Source organism: Phacochoerus africanus, chromosome 16 (genome assembly GCF_016906955.1).
Source record: "Phacochoerus africanus isolate WHEZ1 chromosome 16, ROS_Pafr_v1, whole genome shotgun sequence".
Taxonomy (NCBI): domain Eukaryota; kingdom Metazoa; phylum Chordata; class Mammalia; order Artiodactyla; family Suidae; genus Phacochoerus; species Phacochoerus africanus.
Window position 1 is genome coordinate 6,477,309 of NC_062559.1, and position 15,189 is coordinate 6,492,497.

General features: G+C 45.5%; 1 protein-coding gene across 2 annotated transcripts; it reads left to right on the plus strand.

Moving 5' to 3' along the window:
• Positions 1–350: 350 nt before the first annotated feature.
• On the plus strand, positions 351–5,564 carry LOC125117597 (GTPase IMAP family member 1-like). 2 transcript variants are annotated; one of them, XM_047763579.1, is made up of 3 exons: positions 351–473; positions 3,199–3,247; positions 4,281–5,564. In XM_047763579.1, the coding sequence occupies exons 2-3, from the start codon at positions 3,205–3,207 to the stop codon at positions 5,135–5,137; spliced, it is 900 nt and encodes a 299-aa protein (XP_047619535.1). In that variant the 5' UTR covers positions 351–473; positions 3,199–3,204; the 3' UTR covers positions 5,138–5,564. The 2 variants fall into 2 exon arrangements, with proteins under 2 accessions (XP_047619535.1, XP_047619534.1); XM_047763578.1 differs by lacking the exon at positions 351–473 and having other exon boundaries at positions 2,904–3,247.
• The last annotated feature ends 9,625 nt before the right edge of the window (positions 5,565–15,189 follow it).

Below are 15,189 nucleotides of genomic sequence, written 5' to 3' on the forward strand. Positions count from 1 at the left end.
TAAGGGTCTATCTATGGACCCCGAAGGCCTTTACTAAGTGAAATAAGTCAGAGGCCAGCAGCCAGCGGCAGCTCCAATTTGAGAAAAAAAAAAAAAAAAAAGGTAAAAAGAGGCCAGAAAGAATATCAGGCTTCTTCCCCTCGGAGGTTATAGCGCCAGTTGGGGATGAGATGCCGGTGCCACAGGAAACTGGAAAACATCACCCAAGCCCAAAGCCCGGGGGGGGGGGGGGGCGGGGGCGGGATGCGCAGTGACAGCATCCAGTGGGGCCCTTAGCTCGGAGGCCAATGCCTCTGTCTCTTTAAGTGATCAGCACAGGGCCCTCCCTCCCCGAGCTCAGAGGTCTGAGAGGCTCAGAGACTTCCTCCCGGTTTGGGAGGAAGAGTCAGCTTCACCTACAGTCGCAAGGCAGGAAGTAGGTCAGGAGCTGCTCAAAGCCAACCTGAGAGCCTGTCACCAATTCTGCAGGAAAGGTGAGCCCACGGGAAAGGGAGCCGTCCTGGGGGCCAGGGTGCGCGTGCGTGCGTGAGGGTGCGCGCGTGCGCGTGACCTGTGAGGAAGGGGAAGAGCTGTGCCTGTCGATGCTCGCCCCCGTGAGTCACTGCATTCTAATGAGCGTGAGAAAGGGACGCGGGATCCAGACACAGTCACTTCACAGGTCCAGGTTTGTAAGGATGTTGAGTTGCAAACAGAGGAAGTTCAGTAGACGTGTATTCCCTACTCCCTGAATAAATAAGAAAGGTGTTTGTTTTCTAGAACTACTGCAGGGAACAAAACACACTTTAGAAAGCAGCAAACCCTCCCCACATGCATATGGAGCAAAGGCCAAATAGATTCCTGGGGAAACAAATCTAACCTCAGAACAAGTTCTGAAGTAGAAATTCTGTCTCTATCTGAGCTGAACCCTCCTAAAACACTCACCCTCCTTAGCACGGGCCACAGTCGCGTCCCGGAGACAACTGAGTTTATCAACACAGTTTCCCACCCCACCGCACGCCCTTGAACATCTGCCCCCCAAGTCCAGGGCTCTATGGGCTGCTGTGCCATCTTAATTTCTACATCTCATTTACGTAATGAAGGGATGGGATTAGGGTTACTGATTCAAACCCTCAGGCCATGGACCAAATGACTTAGAATCATTCGGCATGGCAGATACTTCCTTTTACTAAATACAGATATGTGAATAAAAATCCCTAGGAAATAGACATTTTTAATAAGTCCCTAAAGAATTCCAAAATATGCCAGATTCAGGAAATGCAGGACTAGCGAAATAAACTTTGATCCCTTGGCATTGTAAGAGAAAGGATTCTACAAGTTTTATATTTTCCAATAATACACGTCTTTGTAAGCCCAGATTTCAGCCGTTAAGAACATCAGAAGAACTCTTCAAGTTTCATTCCAAACTTTGGGGGGAGTTCCGAAGGGCTTACGCAAGGGATCCCCTGTAGCTTGTCTTCAGTTCCACCTTTGGCCAGAACATCTTGCTTTAGCTAAATTGTTCCTCTTTGCTTTGCATCTTTTCTCTTCAGAGTGGGGGTGGGGGGCAGAGGTTGCCTTTTGTTATTGAAATACAGTGGATTTACAATGTTGTAATAATTTCCGCTGTATAGCAAAGTGATTCAGATATACATAAGAATACATAATATATATTATAATATAATGTATAATGTATATAATCTTTTCCATTATGGTTTATGTTAGGATATTGAATATAGTTCCCTATGCTATACAATAGGACTTCGTTTATTCTTCCGTTTGTAAAAGGGCATCTACTCACCTCAAACTCCCAGTCTTTCCCTCCCCCTCCCCCTCCCCTTTCTCCCTTGGCAATTCAAGTCTGTTCTTGGTGTCTAAGAGTCAGTTTCTGTTTCATAGATAGATTCATTTGTGTCCTATTTGAGATGCCACATATAAGTTATATCACATGGTGTTTGTCTTTCCCCTTCTGATTTATTTCACTTAGGATGAGAATCTCTAGTTCCAGCCATGCTGCTGCAAATGGAATTATTTCATTCTTTTTTATTTGCTTTGAGTCTCGTTGGTTGTTTCCTCATTTCTGCTCGGGGTCAGTTAAGGGAGGTTGTTGGTTTCCATTTACAAAATAACGCCTCACACGATGTGATTTGCCCGTGGGGTGAACTTCGCTGAAGACTTGGTGGGATGAAGGGGGGTTACTGCAGAAACACAAAGACCTTCGGATTGAGTTCTAGGCACACCTGTCACTAGACCTCTGGCCAAGCTCTGCCTCTGATTTCCTTTGTGTGTGCTGCCAACAGGGGATGATGAGAAGAGGTGGGATTGGAAGTGGCTGGGGACACACAGACAGGACTCTGGAGAAATGGGGGGGGGTGAATGGTCGCGGGAGTGACACCACAGTGGGGGGTGGGAAGGACCCTGAAACCTGCTGTTTGTGGAGCAGCCGAGGGGGGAGAGGATTAGTTGGGAATGAGGCTGGAGAAGCAGTCGGAGGAGAGAGAGGAGGCGCTTGTGTTCGGGTGCTCCTGTGGTCAGGCCACCTTGCCCACAGAGTGGGGGCCTGTATTCGGTAATGTTTGATTGGTTGCAATCCATTCCGTTTGAAAAGCCTTCGATCATCAGGGGTTGGAGGGGAGCTTCCCAGTCTCCCCCTCTTTAGACATATTAGGACCAGCCAAACGCTGGGCTTCTCTGAGAAGCCGTTTGGGAAATATGTCTGTTTTCCAATGTCCAAAACCAAAACGCCCATTTTCTTTTTGTTAGTTCCCAGGCCAACAAGCTTAAGCTGGGTCCCTGACACGCTGAGCAAGGAAGTGTTCTTGTTCTCAGGGTTTTGCAAAGTCTCCCCCAGCTGCTGACTCTTCTGGGAAAATGCAATGGCTCAGCCAATGTCACTGGCATAGTTTTTTCCCCAGAAAAAAACTTCTCTCTAGAGCTTTCTCATTGACACAGAGCAAGTGTTATATCCTCCCGTCTGCTCTTTGCACTCGGAGGTCCTGAAGACAAAACCAGGCTCAGCGAATATTCTCACAGGGTCATATTCCAACCCTGACCTGGCTCCTCCAATGTCTTCCCCAAACTCTGATGCTCGGGGGAGGGCAGGAACTATGACCTTGTCACTGTGGTGTCCCCAGCTCTTTGGAATTAGATTGAAGCATTGTAGGTAGTTATACCTATTTGATGAACGAGTGAATGAACAAATTGTGTTTGGGACTCTTTCAGTTAATCATGAGAAGACAGAAGACAGCACGAAATGAAGAAAATCCCCATGGTAAGAACATACCTCATAATGCGTATCTGCCCCCAGCTGTGAGCTCTGGGTAACAAGGAAGGGGGCTAAGTCAAGACTCAAGAACAGAGAGAAGCCCCAGAGGTTTCTCGATGCTGGGATAAATCAGCAAGGGCCTTGGGGTTGGCATTAGACCGAGATCTCTGTCCCTGCCCTGCTGTGAGATATTAAGTTATTTGTGTCACCTGCACCTCCGTTCCTAACGTAAGACGAAGAAAGTACACCTGCTGTGATCTCCACAGAAGGGGACGTGGATGGCATCGAAGCATGTGCTAGAGGACAGGGGGCTCCCCAGGTCGAAGGTGTCAGGGAACAAGGATGGAGGGTTGAGCATGTATCTCCTTCGGCAGCAGGTTTAAGAGAGAGGAGACAGAGGAGGAGGAGGGCGGAGGAGGAGGGAAGGGGGATGGGGAGGAGGGGGAGGAGGGAGGGCAGGAGAGATGCTCTCCTCTCACCCTCTGCAGCCCTGTGAGGACAGCGCAATGTTCTCTATTGGTCTCGTTTGTGCAGAGGAGCTTTCACACTGAGGCGAAGCCGCTTCCCAGGGGGACACGGCTGGCAGGGGGTGGGGCTGTGATCCAGACCCGGGGCGTGGGACTCCAGAGAGCCCTGGCTGCCAGGCCCACTGCCCCTCCTGCCTTGCTGCGGTGGGAGGGTGTCTGGGAAGGCATGGCCGAGGCCACTGAGGCTGTCGCCTGGGGACCAGCTCTGCGCAGTGTGGCGGATGACCGATGAGGTCAGAGGGCGGGGCGCCTGTGTGACAGAGGGGCGTCCTCCCGAGGAAGCCTCACCGGCTGGGGGCGCCCCTGCAGGGGCAGGTGTGGCGCCAGACAGGGGAGCAATGTGCGAGGAACGCTGTCCCGCTCCCGAGTTGAGGGCTCCTAAAGGTTCGGTCCGAAAAGCCAAAGGCGGGGGGGCCCCTGTTCCCCTTTGTTCCAAAGGAGTCCAGGCGACCCACGTGCCGGGCGGCGCGCGCTGCTTTAAGGCCCGGACTGACAGATCGTTGGTCTCGCAGGTTCTGAGGACCTCCAGGCGGCCCTGCAGGAGCCCAGGCTGCGGCTCCTCCTGGCCGGGAGGACGGGGGCGGGGAAGAGCTCCACGGGAAACAGCATCCTGGGCCGGAAGCACTTTGACTCCAGGCTCAGGGCCACGTCGGTGACCCGAAGCTGTGCCGTGGCGAGCGGCAGGTGGGCGGAGTGGGACGTGGACGTCCTTGACACCCCGGACCTTTTCAGCTCCGAAGTCGCCCGGACAGACCCCGACTGCAAGGAGAGAGGCCGCTGCTACCTGCTCGCAGCCCCCGGGCCCCACGCCCTGCTCCTGGTGACGCAGCTGGGCCGCTTCACGGCCCAGGACCAGCAGGCCTGGAGGGCGGTGAAGGCGCTGTTCGGGGCCGGGGTCTCGGCGCACACGATCGTGGTCTTCACCCGCAAGGAGGACCTGGCGGAGGGCTCCCTGCAGGATTACGTGCGCGACAGCGAGAACCCGGCGCTCAGGCAGCTGGTGGCCGAGTGCGGGGGCCGGGTCTGCGCCTTGAACAACCGCGCCACGGGTCCCGAGCAGGAGGCGCAGGTGACGGAGCTGATGAGGCTGGTGGAGGATCTGGTGAGGGACCGCGGCGGCGCCCCCTACACCAACGACGTGTACCGCCTGGCGCAGGCCCTGGGCGGCGTGAGCCCGGAGGAGAGGCTCCGCAAGGTGGCCGAGCGAGTGGCAGGCCGCCAGCTGAAGCAGCGGTGGGGCTGGCTGCTGGCCAGTCGGTGGAAGTGGCCCCAGGCACTGGGGACGTGGTGGAGCCTGAGCCTGGCGGGGCTGCTGAGCGGGGTGATCCTGCTGTACGGTTCACACTGGCTTTGGGGAGGTCGGTCCTGACCGACAGGCTGTAAATAAGACTTGGACTTAATCAAGTGACACCAGATTCATCCCTGGTGCTCTGCAGTTTCAGCGCCCACATGCTCTCCTCTCTTCCCTCACCTGCCTCTTCTACCAACTTCAGAATCCTGCCAGGTCCCATGTCCCTCCTGAAACATTCCCATGTGACCTGGAGGTCCCCAGGCACTCCCCTTCCTGAAGCCAAACAACCTCTGTGCCTTTGCCTGCTTTCCCCTGACCTCGGACTGCCTTGACTCTCTCCTGTCATTACATCGTCTTGGCGCCTGAGAGCAGGAGAGGAGCATTTGCTCCCCCGCCCCCCACCACTTCAGGCAGGATGGAGGGCAGAACCGTCCCAGAGCAGAGCCCTGAGTCCATACTGGCTTGTTTGAGTTGAACTGGATTGAATAAATGAATGTACAGGAAATCAGGTCATCTTAAAAGACGTCAGTATTTGCCAGTCGTTGTTCACCTGCCTTATATGCCCAGTGAACAAAGATGATACTCTATCATTCCTAACCCCAGCTACAAAACCCATATGCCCCTGCACCCCACACTCAGTTGTGTGTCCGTAAGGGCCACAGAGGTCCTGCAGTACAGCTCCTCCCAAGGAGGCATTTTCTCACTGGCTTAACACACACTCAGGACAAAGCAAGGGTATGCTTTTCAATTCAGGGACACACTTAAAAATTTAAGATATTTAGAAAATTATTTTCTTTTATTGCGATCTCAAAATAAAGGGTGAACAGGTCTTTACGGGATGAAAACTGGTGATTGGCTGGTGGGTTTCCACAACATCTTCTCCTGTCCCGTGCACATCTGGGAGAATCAGCTCTCTGGGCCAGGTGAGGTGAGTCAGGTCAGCCTGTGTTCAGTCCTAAATCTGCCTCCCTATCTCTCCACCCACATTTGCTTGGTCTCCGGCACCCCCACAAACACAAGCTCGTCTCTCATACAGCTGTGTCATCCCAGGTCTCTCCCCTACAGTATCCTCTGTCCACCACCTTCACAGCCAGAGACGCTCGGGTTCTTGAAGACCTCAGATCACTAAAGAGACATGTAAAAAGGGAAAAGAATCTGCAGCAGCTGAACACATATTGGAAAGAGTGGTCCACAAACCCTGCCCAGAAACCATTGCAAACACTAACAGGACCACCGATGCCAAATGCTGAGACTTGACATTTCTTCAGCCACAGAGGTTGCTTTGGTTTAAGGGGTTGTGTGCAGATCCAGCAGAGGCTCTGATGGAGGTTCTTGATTTTGGTCTTGTTCATTTTTCAACATACTCTTGACATCCACAAGCAAGATAATGAGTTTGGATCCTTATCTTGAATGATCTAAAAATGTACAACAGATCAAAGACCTAAATATGAGTCAAAGACTACAAAGCTCTTAAAAGAAAACACAAGTGTAAATATTCATGATCACAGATTAGGCAATAGCTTCTAATATACGACACCAAAAGCACCAAAGAAAAGCAAATTACATTTCATCAAAATGTAAAACTTCTGCTCATCAAAGAACAATATCCAAAAAAGTAAAAGACAGCTTACAGAATGGGAGAAGATATTTGCAAACTATGTATTGGATAAAGATCTAATATCCAGAAAATATGATGGACTCTTACAACTTCACAACAAAAAGATAAATAATCCAATTTTTAAATGAGCAAAACATTTAAATAGGAATTTCTACAAATAAAATACACAAATGGCCAATAAACACATGGAAAGATGAAAAACATTAGTCATTGATATGCATCATTAGGGAAATGAAAGTCAAAACCAGATAAGATATGGAGTTCCCGTCACAGCTCAGCAGTAACAAACCCAACTAGTATCCATGAGGCTGTGGGTTTGATCCCTGGCCTCTCTCAGTGGGTTAAGGATCTGGCATTGCTGTGAGCTGTGGTGTAGGTCACAGACTCAGCTTGGATTCCTGTTGCTGTGGCTGTAGCTGTGGCCAGCAGCGGCAGCTCTCATCCGACTCCTAGCCTGGGAATTTCCATATGCCACAGGTGTGGCCCTTAAAAAAAAAAAAGCGAACAGATAAAAAGAATGGAAACAAAACAACCCAAATGTACATCAATTGATGAATGCATATAAACAAAACATGATATATTCACACAAAGGAATATTATTTAGCCATAAAAAGGAAGGGGGTATAGGAGTTCCCTCATGGCTCAGTGGGTTGGGGATCCAGCATTGTCACTGCCATGGCTCTGGTTACAGCTGTGGTGTGGGTTCCACCCCTGACCCAGGAACTTCCACATTCTGCAGACATGGCCAAAAAATAAAATAAAAAGGGACATTTCTGGGCTTGGTCAACACTCATGACACTGCAAATGAACGATGGAAAAGTAAGGAGAAAATGGCCATTTCCCTTTTTCTCCTACCCATTTCCGAAGCCAATTTCCTTTGTTGTTGAAGCGAAGAAAGGGTTTTCCCTGCCCCACATCTGTGTCCTGGTCCCACCATCCACACACTCCTTTTCCACCTTGAGTGTGATGACTTTGCCCAAGAATGAGCAAAATTGGTCTCTCACCCTTGGCCAGCCTCTACCCACCACGTGTGACAGAGCTCACCCCGTGGGCATGATCAGCTGCGACCGACATTGGTGAAAATTCTGAGAGCAGCTGCCTGGTCGGGGTAGACCTTTCAGGCTATGCCAAGAATCAGCCCCACAGGATGCTGGGAAACTCCGTGGGTCGGATCCCTGAGGAAGCGTGAACAGCATCCGCCCTCCTCTCCCTGCTCAGAGTGATTTTGGGGCTCTGGCTTTGCTTTCAGACAGGAGACAGACTACAATTTCTTTTTTTTTTTTTTTACAAAAGAGAAAACGGAGCCCCAAAAATCTTAGACGGCATATACCAAAACACCCCCTGTGCAGGATCTGGAAGCATAATCTAAGTCTTAGAATTCATCTTCCCTCTGTCCCTTCATGCATTCTTCAGCCACCCCCCCCCACTCAACCCTAAGATTATAGGAAGTGGGGAAATGAAACCACAAGTCAGAGTTTAATGGGAAGAAATCTGAATTATGAAGCAACTTCTCTTCCCCTGTCTGAGCACAATCATAGGGGCAGAAAGGAAATTAAAAAACATTATTGAGTAAGGAATGTTGAAATCTCCAACTATAACTGTGGATTTTTTCTTTTTCTCCATTTATTTCTGTCAGTTTTCACTTCTTGCATTTTGAAGTTCTCTGGGGTTTTTTTTGAGGTTCAGTTGCTTAGGAGGAGCGTCTCACGGCATCGCTGTGTCGTGTTGATGAATTACCCCTTCACCATGAAGAAGGGTCCTCCTTTATTCCTGGTGTAGAGATGGCGTGGTTCTGAGGCCACTTTGACTGATATTATAGCCAATGCAGGTTTCAAAGGCTTCATCTATACTCAGTATATCTTTTTTAACTCTTCTACTTTAAGCTATCTATGTCTTTAGAGTAGGATTTCCTCTAGACAGCATGCAGGTAAGTTTTGCTTTTTTACCCAATCCGTCTTACACTTGCAGAATTTAGACAATTTATGTGAAATATGATTATTGATATGGTTGTGTTTAAATTTGTTATTTTGCTATTTGTTTCTAATAGTCCCTTGTTCTTTTTTTCCCCTTGTTCTCGCTCTTTTTTTTTTTTTTTTCCTGGTGATTTTTTTTTTTTTTTCCAGATTAGGGATAGAACCTAAGCCACAGCAGTGGCAGCACTGAATCTTTAACAAACTAAGCCACCAGGGAACTCCTTCTGGTGAAATTTTAAATTTTCATTTTATTTCCACTATTGCTTTGTCAGCTATGCTTCATTTTATTTGTTTAGCGGCTACCCCACAATTTACAATATGCACTGTTAACGTATCACATCCTACCTTCAGAGACTATTATATCACTTCATGTATCCCAGAAGATCTTTTTTTTTTTTTTTGTCTTTTTGCCATTTCTTGGGTCGCTCCTGCAGCACATGGAGGTTCCTAGGCTAGGGGTCGAATCGGAGCTGTAGCCACTGGCCTACGCCCGTGAAATCAGGAACTTAAAAAGCAGTTCCAAGTGAAGTGCCCAGTGAGGAACCAAGATTGGAATGACTTTTAGAAATCCAGCTTCAGGGGAGTTCCCACTGTGATGTAGTGGGTTAAGAACCCAACTAGTATCCATGAGGATGTGGGTTCCATCCCTGGCCTTGCTCAGTGGGTTAAGGATTTGGTGTTGCCACAAGCTACGGTATAAGTTGTAGATGTGGCTTAGATCCCACCTTGCTGTGGCTGTGGTGTAGGCAGGCAGCTGCAGCTCTGATTTGAAGCCTGGGAATGTCCATATGCTGCAGGTGCAGCCCCCCGAAATTAATACAATACAATAAATAAAATAAAATAAAATAAATCCAGCTATAGGAAACAAACAAGTCATGGAGTTCCCTGGTGGCCAAGCAGTTAAGAATCCAGCATTATCACTGAAGTGGCTTGGGTGTGGTCCCTAGCCCAGGAACTTCTACATGCCACAGGCATGGCCAAAAAAAAAAAAAAAAAAAAGGGACAAACAAGTCACTGCTCTCAAGCTGTGTAAGGAACCACCCCAGAATATGAAACCACAAGACCAAAAAACCAAGCCATTATCATAAAGAGTCGCTAAAAACAAAGGAAGGGAGTTTACATGGTGGCTCAGTGGAAACAAACCCAACAAGTATCTATGAAGACTCAGATTCAATCCCTGGCCTCGCTCAGTGGGTTAAGGATATGGTATTGCCGTGAGCTGTGGTGTAGGTCACACATGTAGCTCGAATCCCACATTGCTGTGACTGTGGTGTAGTAAGCTGGCAGCTGCAGCTGCGATTCAACCCCTAGGCTGGGAACCTCCGTAGGGCACTGGTGCAGCCCTAAAAAGACAAAAAAAAAAAAAAAATTTTCTTTAGAAATTAAGGAAGCATGAGGCCAAAAGCTGAAAAACAGGAAGCACATCACATGATATCTCTCAGGCAACATCATGGGATCCTGAGATGGGGTGTAAAAAATCAAGAACCTAGAAAAGAAACTGAAAGCAAACAACTTGAAATAACAGCAAACAGCAAGGAAAAAAAAAAAAGGAAAAAATTCAAAAAGAGACAAAAGTTCTCCAGGGAGTAGAAGAATTGAGTTTTTAAAATATTCATAGAAAGCAGGTTGGGTACCAGAAATGAGTCCAAATATACCTTCTTCTTCTTCTTTGTTTTTTTTTTTTGGGGGGGGAGTTCTTTTTTAAAAATTATTATTATTTTTTAATAGTTATTTCCCCAATACAATTTTTTTCTACTGTACAGCATGGTGACCCAGTTACACATACATGTGCACATTCTATTTTCGCACATTGTCATGCTCCATCATAAGTGACTAGACAAGAGTTCTGAGTGCTACACAGCAGGATCTCATTGCTAATCCATTCCAAAGGTAGTAGTTTGCATCTATTAACCCCAAGCTCCCCAACCACCCATCTCCCTCCCACTCCCCCTCAGCAACCAAAAGTCTGTTTTCCAAATCCATGATTTTCTTCTCTGTGGGAAGGTTCATTTGTGCTGTATATTACATTCCAGATATAAGTGATATCATATGGTATTTGTCTTTGTCTTTCTGACTTACTTCATTCAGTATGAGAGTCTCTAGTTCTATCCATGTTGCTGCAAATGGCATGATGTCATTCTTTTTTATGGCTGAGTAGTATTCCATTGTGTACATATACTACATCTTCCTAATCCAATCATCTGTCAATGGACGTTTAGGTTGTTTCCATGTCTTGGCTATTGTGAATAGAGCTGCAATGAACATGCGGGTGCATGTGTCTCTTTTAAGTAGAGTTTTGTCCGGATAGATGCCCAAGAGTGGGACTGCGGGGTCATATGGAAGTTCTATGTATAGATTTCTAAGGTATCTCCAAACTGTCCTTCATAGTGGCTGTACCAGTTGACATTCCCACCAACAGTGCAGGAGGGTTCCCTTTTCTCCACAGCCCCTCCAGCATTTGTTATTTGTGGACTTATTAATGATGGCCATTCTGACGGGTGTGAGGTGGTATCTTGTGGTAGTTTTGATTTGCATATCTCTTATAATCAGAGATGTTGAGCATTTTTTCATGTGCTTGTTGCCATCTGTACATCTTCCTTGGAAAAATGTCTCTTCAGGTCTTTTGCCCATTTTTCAATTGGGTTGTTGGCTTTTTTTGCTATTGAGTTGTATAAGTTGCTTGTATATTGTAGAGATTAAGCCCTTGTCGGTTGCATCATTTGAAACTATTTTTTCCCATTCTGTAAGTTGTCTTTTTGTTTTCTTTTTGGTTTCCTTTGCTGTGCAAAATTTCGTCCGTTTGATTAGGCCCCATTGGTTTATTTTTGCTTTTATTTCTGTTGCTTTGGGAGACTGACCTGAGAAAATATTCATAAGGTTGATGTCAGAGAATGTTTTGCCTATGTTTTCTTCTAGGAGTTTGATGGTGTCTTGTCTTAGGTTTAAGTTTTTTTTTTTTTTTGTATTTTTTGCCTTTTCTTGAGCTGCTCCCGTGGCATATGGAGGTTCCCAGGCTAGGGGTTGAATCGGAGCTGTAGCCACTGGCCTATGCCAGAGCCATAGCAACATGGGATTGGAGCCGCGTCTGCGACCTACACCGCAGCTCACAGCAACGCCAGATCCTTAACCCACTGAGCAAGGCCAGGGATTGAACCCGAAACTTCATGGTTCCTAGTCAGATTCGTTAACCACTGTGCCAGGACGGGAACTCCTTATGTTTAAGTTTTTAAGCCATTTTGAGTTTATTATTCTGCATGGTGTGAGGGTGTGTTCTAGTTTCATTGATTTTCATGTAGCTGTCCAGGTTTCCCAGCAATACTTGCTGAAAAGACTGTCCTTTTCCCATTTTATGTTCTTGTCTCCTTTGTCAAAGGTTAATTGACCATAGGTGTCTGGTTTTATTTCTGGGTTCTCTATTCTGTTCCATTGGTCTGTATGTCTGATTTTGTACCAGTACCACACTGTCTTGATGACTGTGGCTTTGTAATAGTGCCTGAAGTCTGGGAGAGTTATGCCTCCTGCTTGGTTTTTGTTCCTCATAATTGCTTTGGCAATTCTGAGTCTTTGGGGTTCCATACAAATTTTTGTATTGTTTGTTGTAGTTCTGTGGAAAATGTCATGGGTAATTTGATAGGGATTGCATTGAATCTGTAGGTTGCTTTGGGTAGTATGGCCATTTTTACAATATTAATTTTTCCCACCCAGGAGCATGGAATATCTTCCCATATCTTTACATCTTCTTTAATTTCCTTGATTAACATTTCATAGGTCTCAGCATATAAGTCCTTTACCTCCTTGTCAGGTGTATTCCCAGGTATTTGATTTTGTGAGGTCCAATTTTAAAAGGTATCGTATTTTTGTATTCCTTTTCTAACATTTCGCATACAAAAATGTGACTGATTTCTGAATGTTAATATTATATCCTGCTACTTTGCTGAATTTGTTGATCAGTTGAAGAAGTTTTTGGGTTGAGTCCTTAGGGTTTTCTATATATAGTATCATGTCATCTGCATACAGTGACAGTTTTACGTCTTCTCTTCCTATTTGGATGCCTTTTATTTCTTTTGTTTGTCTGATTGCCGTGGCTAGGGCTTCCAGCACTATGTTGAATAACAGTGGTGAGAGTGGACATCCTTGTCTTGTTCCAGATTTTAATGGGAAGGCTTTCAGCTTTTCTCCATTGAGTATTATAGTTGCTGTGGGTTCATCATAAATGGTTTTGATTATGTTAAGGTATGTTCCCTCTATACCCACTTTGGTAAGAGTTTTTATCATGAATGGATGTTGGACTTTGTCAAATGCTTTTTCTGCAACTATTGAGATGATCATGTGGTTTTCGACTTTTTGTTAATGTGGTGTATGACATTGATTGATTTGCGTATGTTGAACCATCCTTGTGCACCTGGAATGAATCCCACCTGGTCGTGGTGTATGATCTTTTTTATATGTTGTTGGATTTGGATGGCTAAAATTTTGTTGAGAATTTTTGCGTTTATATCCATCAGAGATATTGGGCTATAGTTTTCTTTTTTGGTGATATCTTCGTCTGGTTTTGGAATTAGGATGGTGGTGGCATCATAGAGTGTCTTTGGGAGTGTTCCTTCTTCTTCAACCTTTTGAAAAGTTTAAGGAGGTTGGGTGTAAGTTCCTTTTCGTATGTTTGGTAGAATTCACCTGTGAAGCCATCTGGTTCTGGACGTTTATTTGTAGGGAGTGTTTTTATAATATATTCAATTTCATTTCTAGTGATCCGTCTGTTCAGCTGATCTATTTCTTCTTGATTCAGTTTTGGCAGGCTGTAAGTCTCTAAAAAGTTGTCCATTTCTTCTAGGTTGTCAAACTTGTTGGCGTATAATTTCGCATAGTATTCTCTCATGGTTTTTTGTACTTCTGTAGTATCCATTGTGACTTCTCCTTTTTCCTATCTTATTTTGCTTATCTGGGTTTTTTCTCTTCTCTTCTTAGTGAGTCTAGCCAGAGGTTTGTCAATTTTGTTTACCTTTTCAAAGAACCAGCTCTTGGTTTTATTGATTTTGTCTATTTTTTTTGTCTCTATTTTATTGATTTCCTCTTTGATGTTTATGATTTCCTTCCTTCTGCTGACTTTAGGTTTTTCTTGTTCTTCTTTTTCTAATTCATTTAGGTGGTGGGTTAAGTTGTCAATTTGAGATTTTTCTTCTTTTTTGAGGAAGGCCTGTATTGCCATGAATTTCCCTCTGAGCACTGCTTTTCAGCATCCCATAGATTTTGAGTGGATGTGTCTTCATTATCATTTGTCTCGAGGCATTTTCTAATTTCTTTCTTGATTTCCTCATTGACCCATTGGTTTTTCAGTAGCATGTTGCTTAGTCTCCACGTAGTAAGTTTTTTCTCATTTCTTTTCCTATGGTTGATTTCTAGTTTCATGCCATGTGGTAAGAGAAGATACTTGAAATAATTTCCACACTCTTAAGTTTGTTGAGGTTAGCTTTGTGCCCCAGGATGTGATCAGTTCTTGAGAATGTCCCATGTGCACTTGAGAAGAATGTATATTCTGATTTTTTTTTTTTTGGATGTCATGTCCTGAAAATGTCAATTAAGTCTAACTTTTCTATTGTGTCCTTTAGGATCTCTGTTGCCTTATTGCTTTTCTGTCTAGAGGCTCTGTCCATTGCTGTGAGTGGGGTGTTAAAGTCTCCTAATGTGATTGTATTCCCATTGATTTCTCCTTTTATGTCTGTTAGTATTAGCTGTAGGTATCTGGGTGCTCCTATATTAGGGGCATAGATATTGATGATTGTAATATCTTCTTCTTGAATGGATCCTTTAACCATTAAATAGTGTCCTTCTTTGTCTTTCTTAATGGCCTTCATTTTAAAGTCTATTTTGTCTGATGTGTGTATTGCTACTCCTGCTTTCCTGTCTGGTCCATTGGTATGAAATATCTTTTCCCACCCCCTCACTTTCAATCTATATGTGTCCTTTGCCCTAAGATGAGTTTCTTGTAGGCAGCAGATTGAAGGTTTTTGCTTTTTTATCCAATCCCCCACTCTGTGTCTTTTGATTGGAGCATTTGGTCCATTGACGTTTAAGGTGATTATTATTATTATTATTTTTTGTCTTTTTGCCTTTTCTAGGGCCGCTCCTGTGGCATATGGAGGTTCCCAAGCTAGGGATCTAATCGGAGCTGCAGCCGCCAGCCTATGCTAGAGCCATAGCAATGCGGGATTCAAGCCATGTCTGAGACCTACACCACAGCTCACGGCAACGCTGGATCCTTAACCCACTGAGCAAGGGCAGGGATCGAACCTGCAACCTCATGGTTCCTAGTCAGATTCGTTAACCACTGTGCCATGACAGGAACTCCAAGGTGATTATTGATAGCTATTTATTTACTGCCATTTTAAACCTTGTTTTCCTGTTGCTTGGATGGTTTCCATTTATTTCATGCTTGAGTACGTTTCATTTTTTTGTGAATGTAATGTTTGGTTTTGGTTTGTAGTTGCCCTGTTTTTTAAGTATGTTAACCCCTTCCTATATCTGCTTACTTTATCCTGATA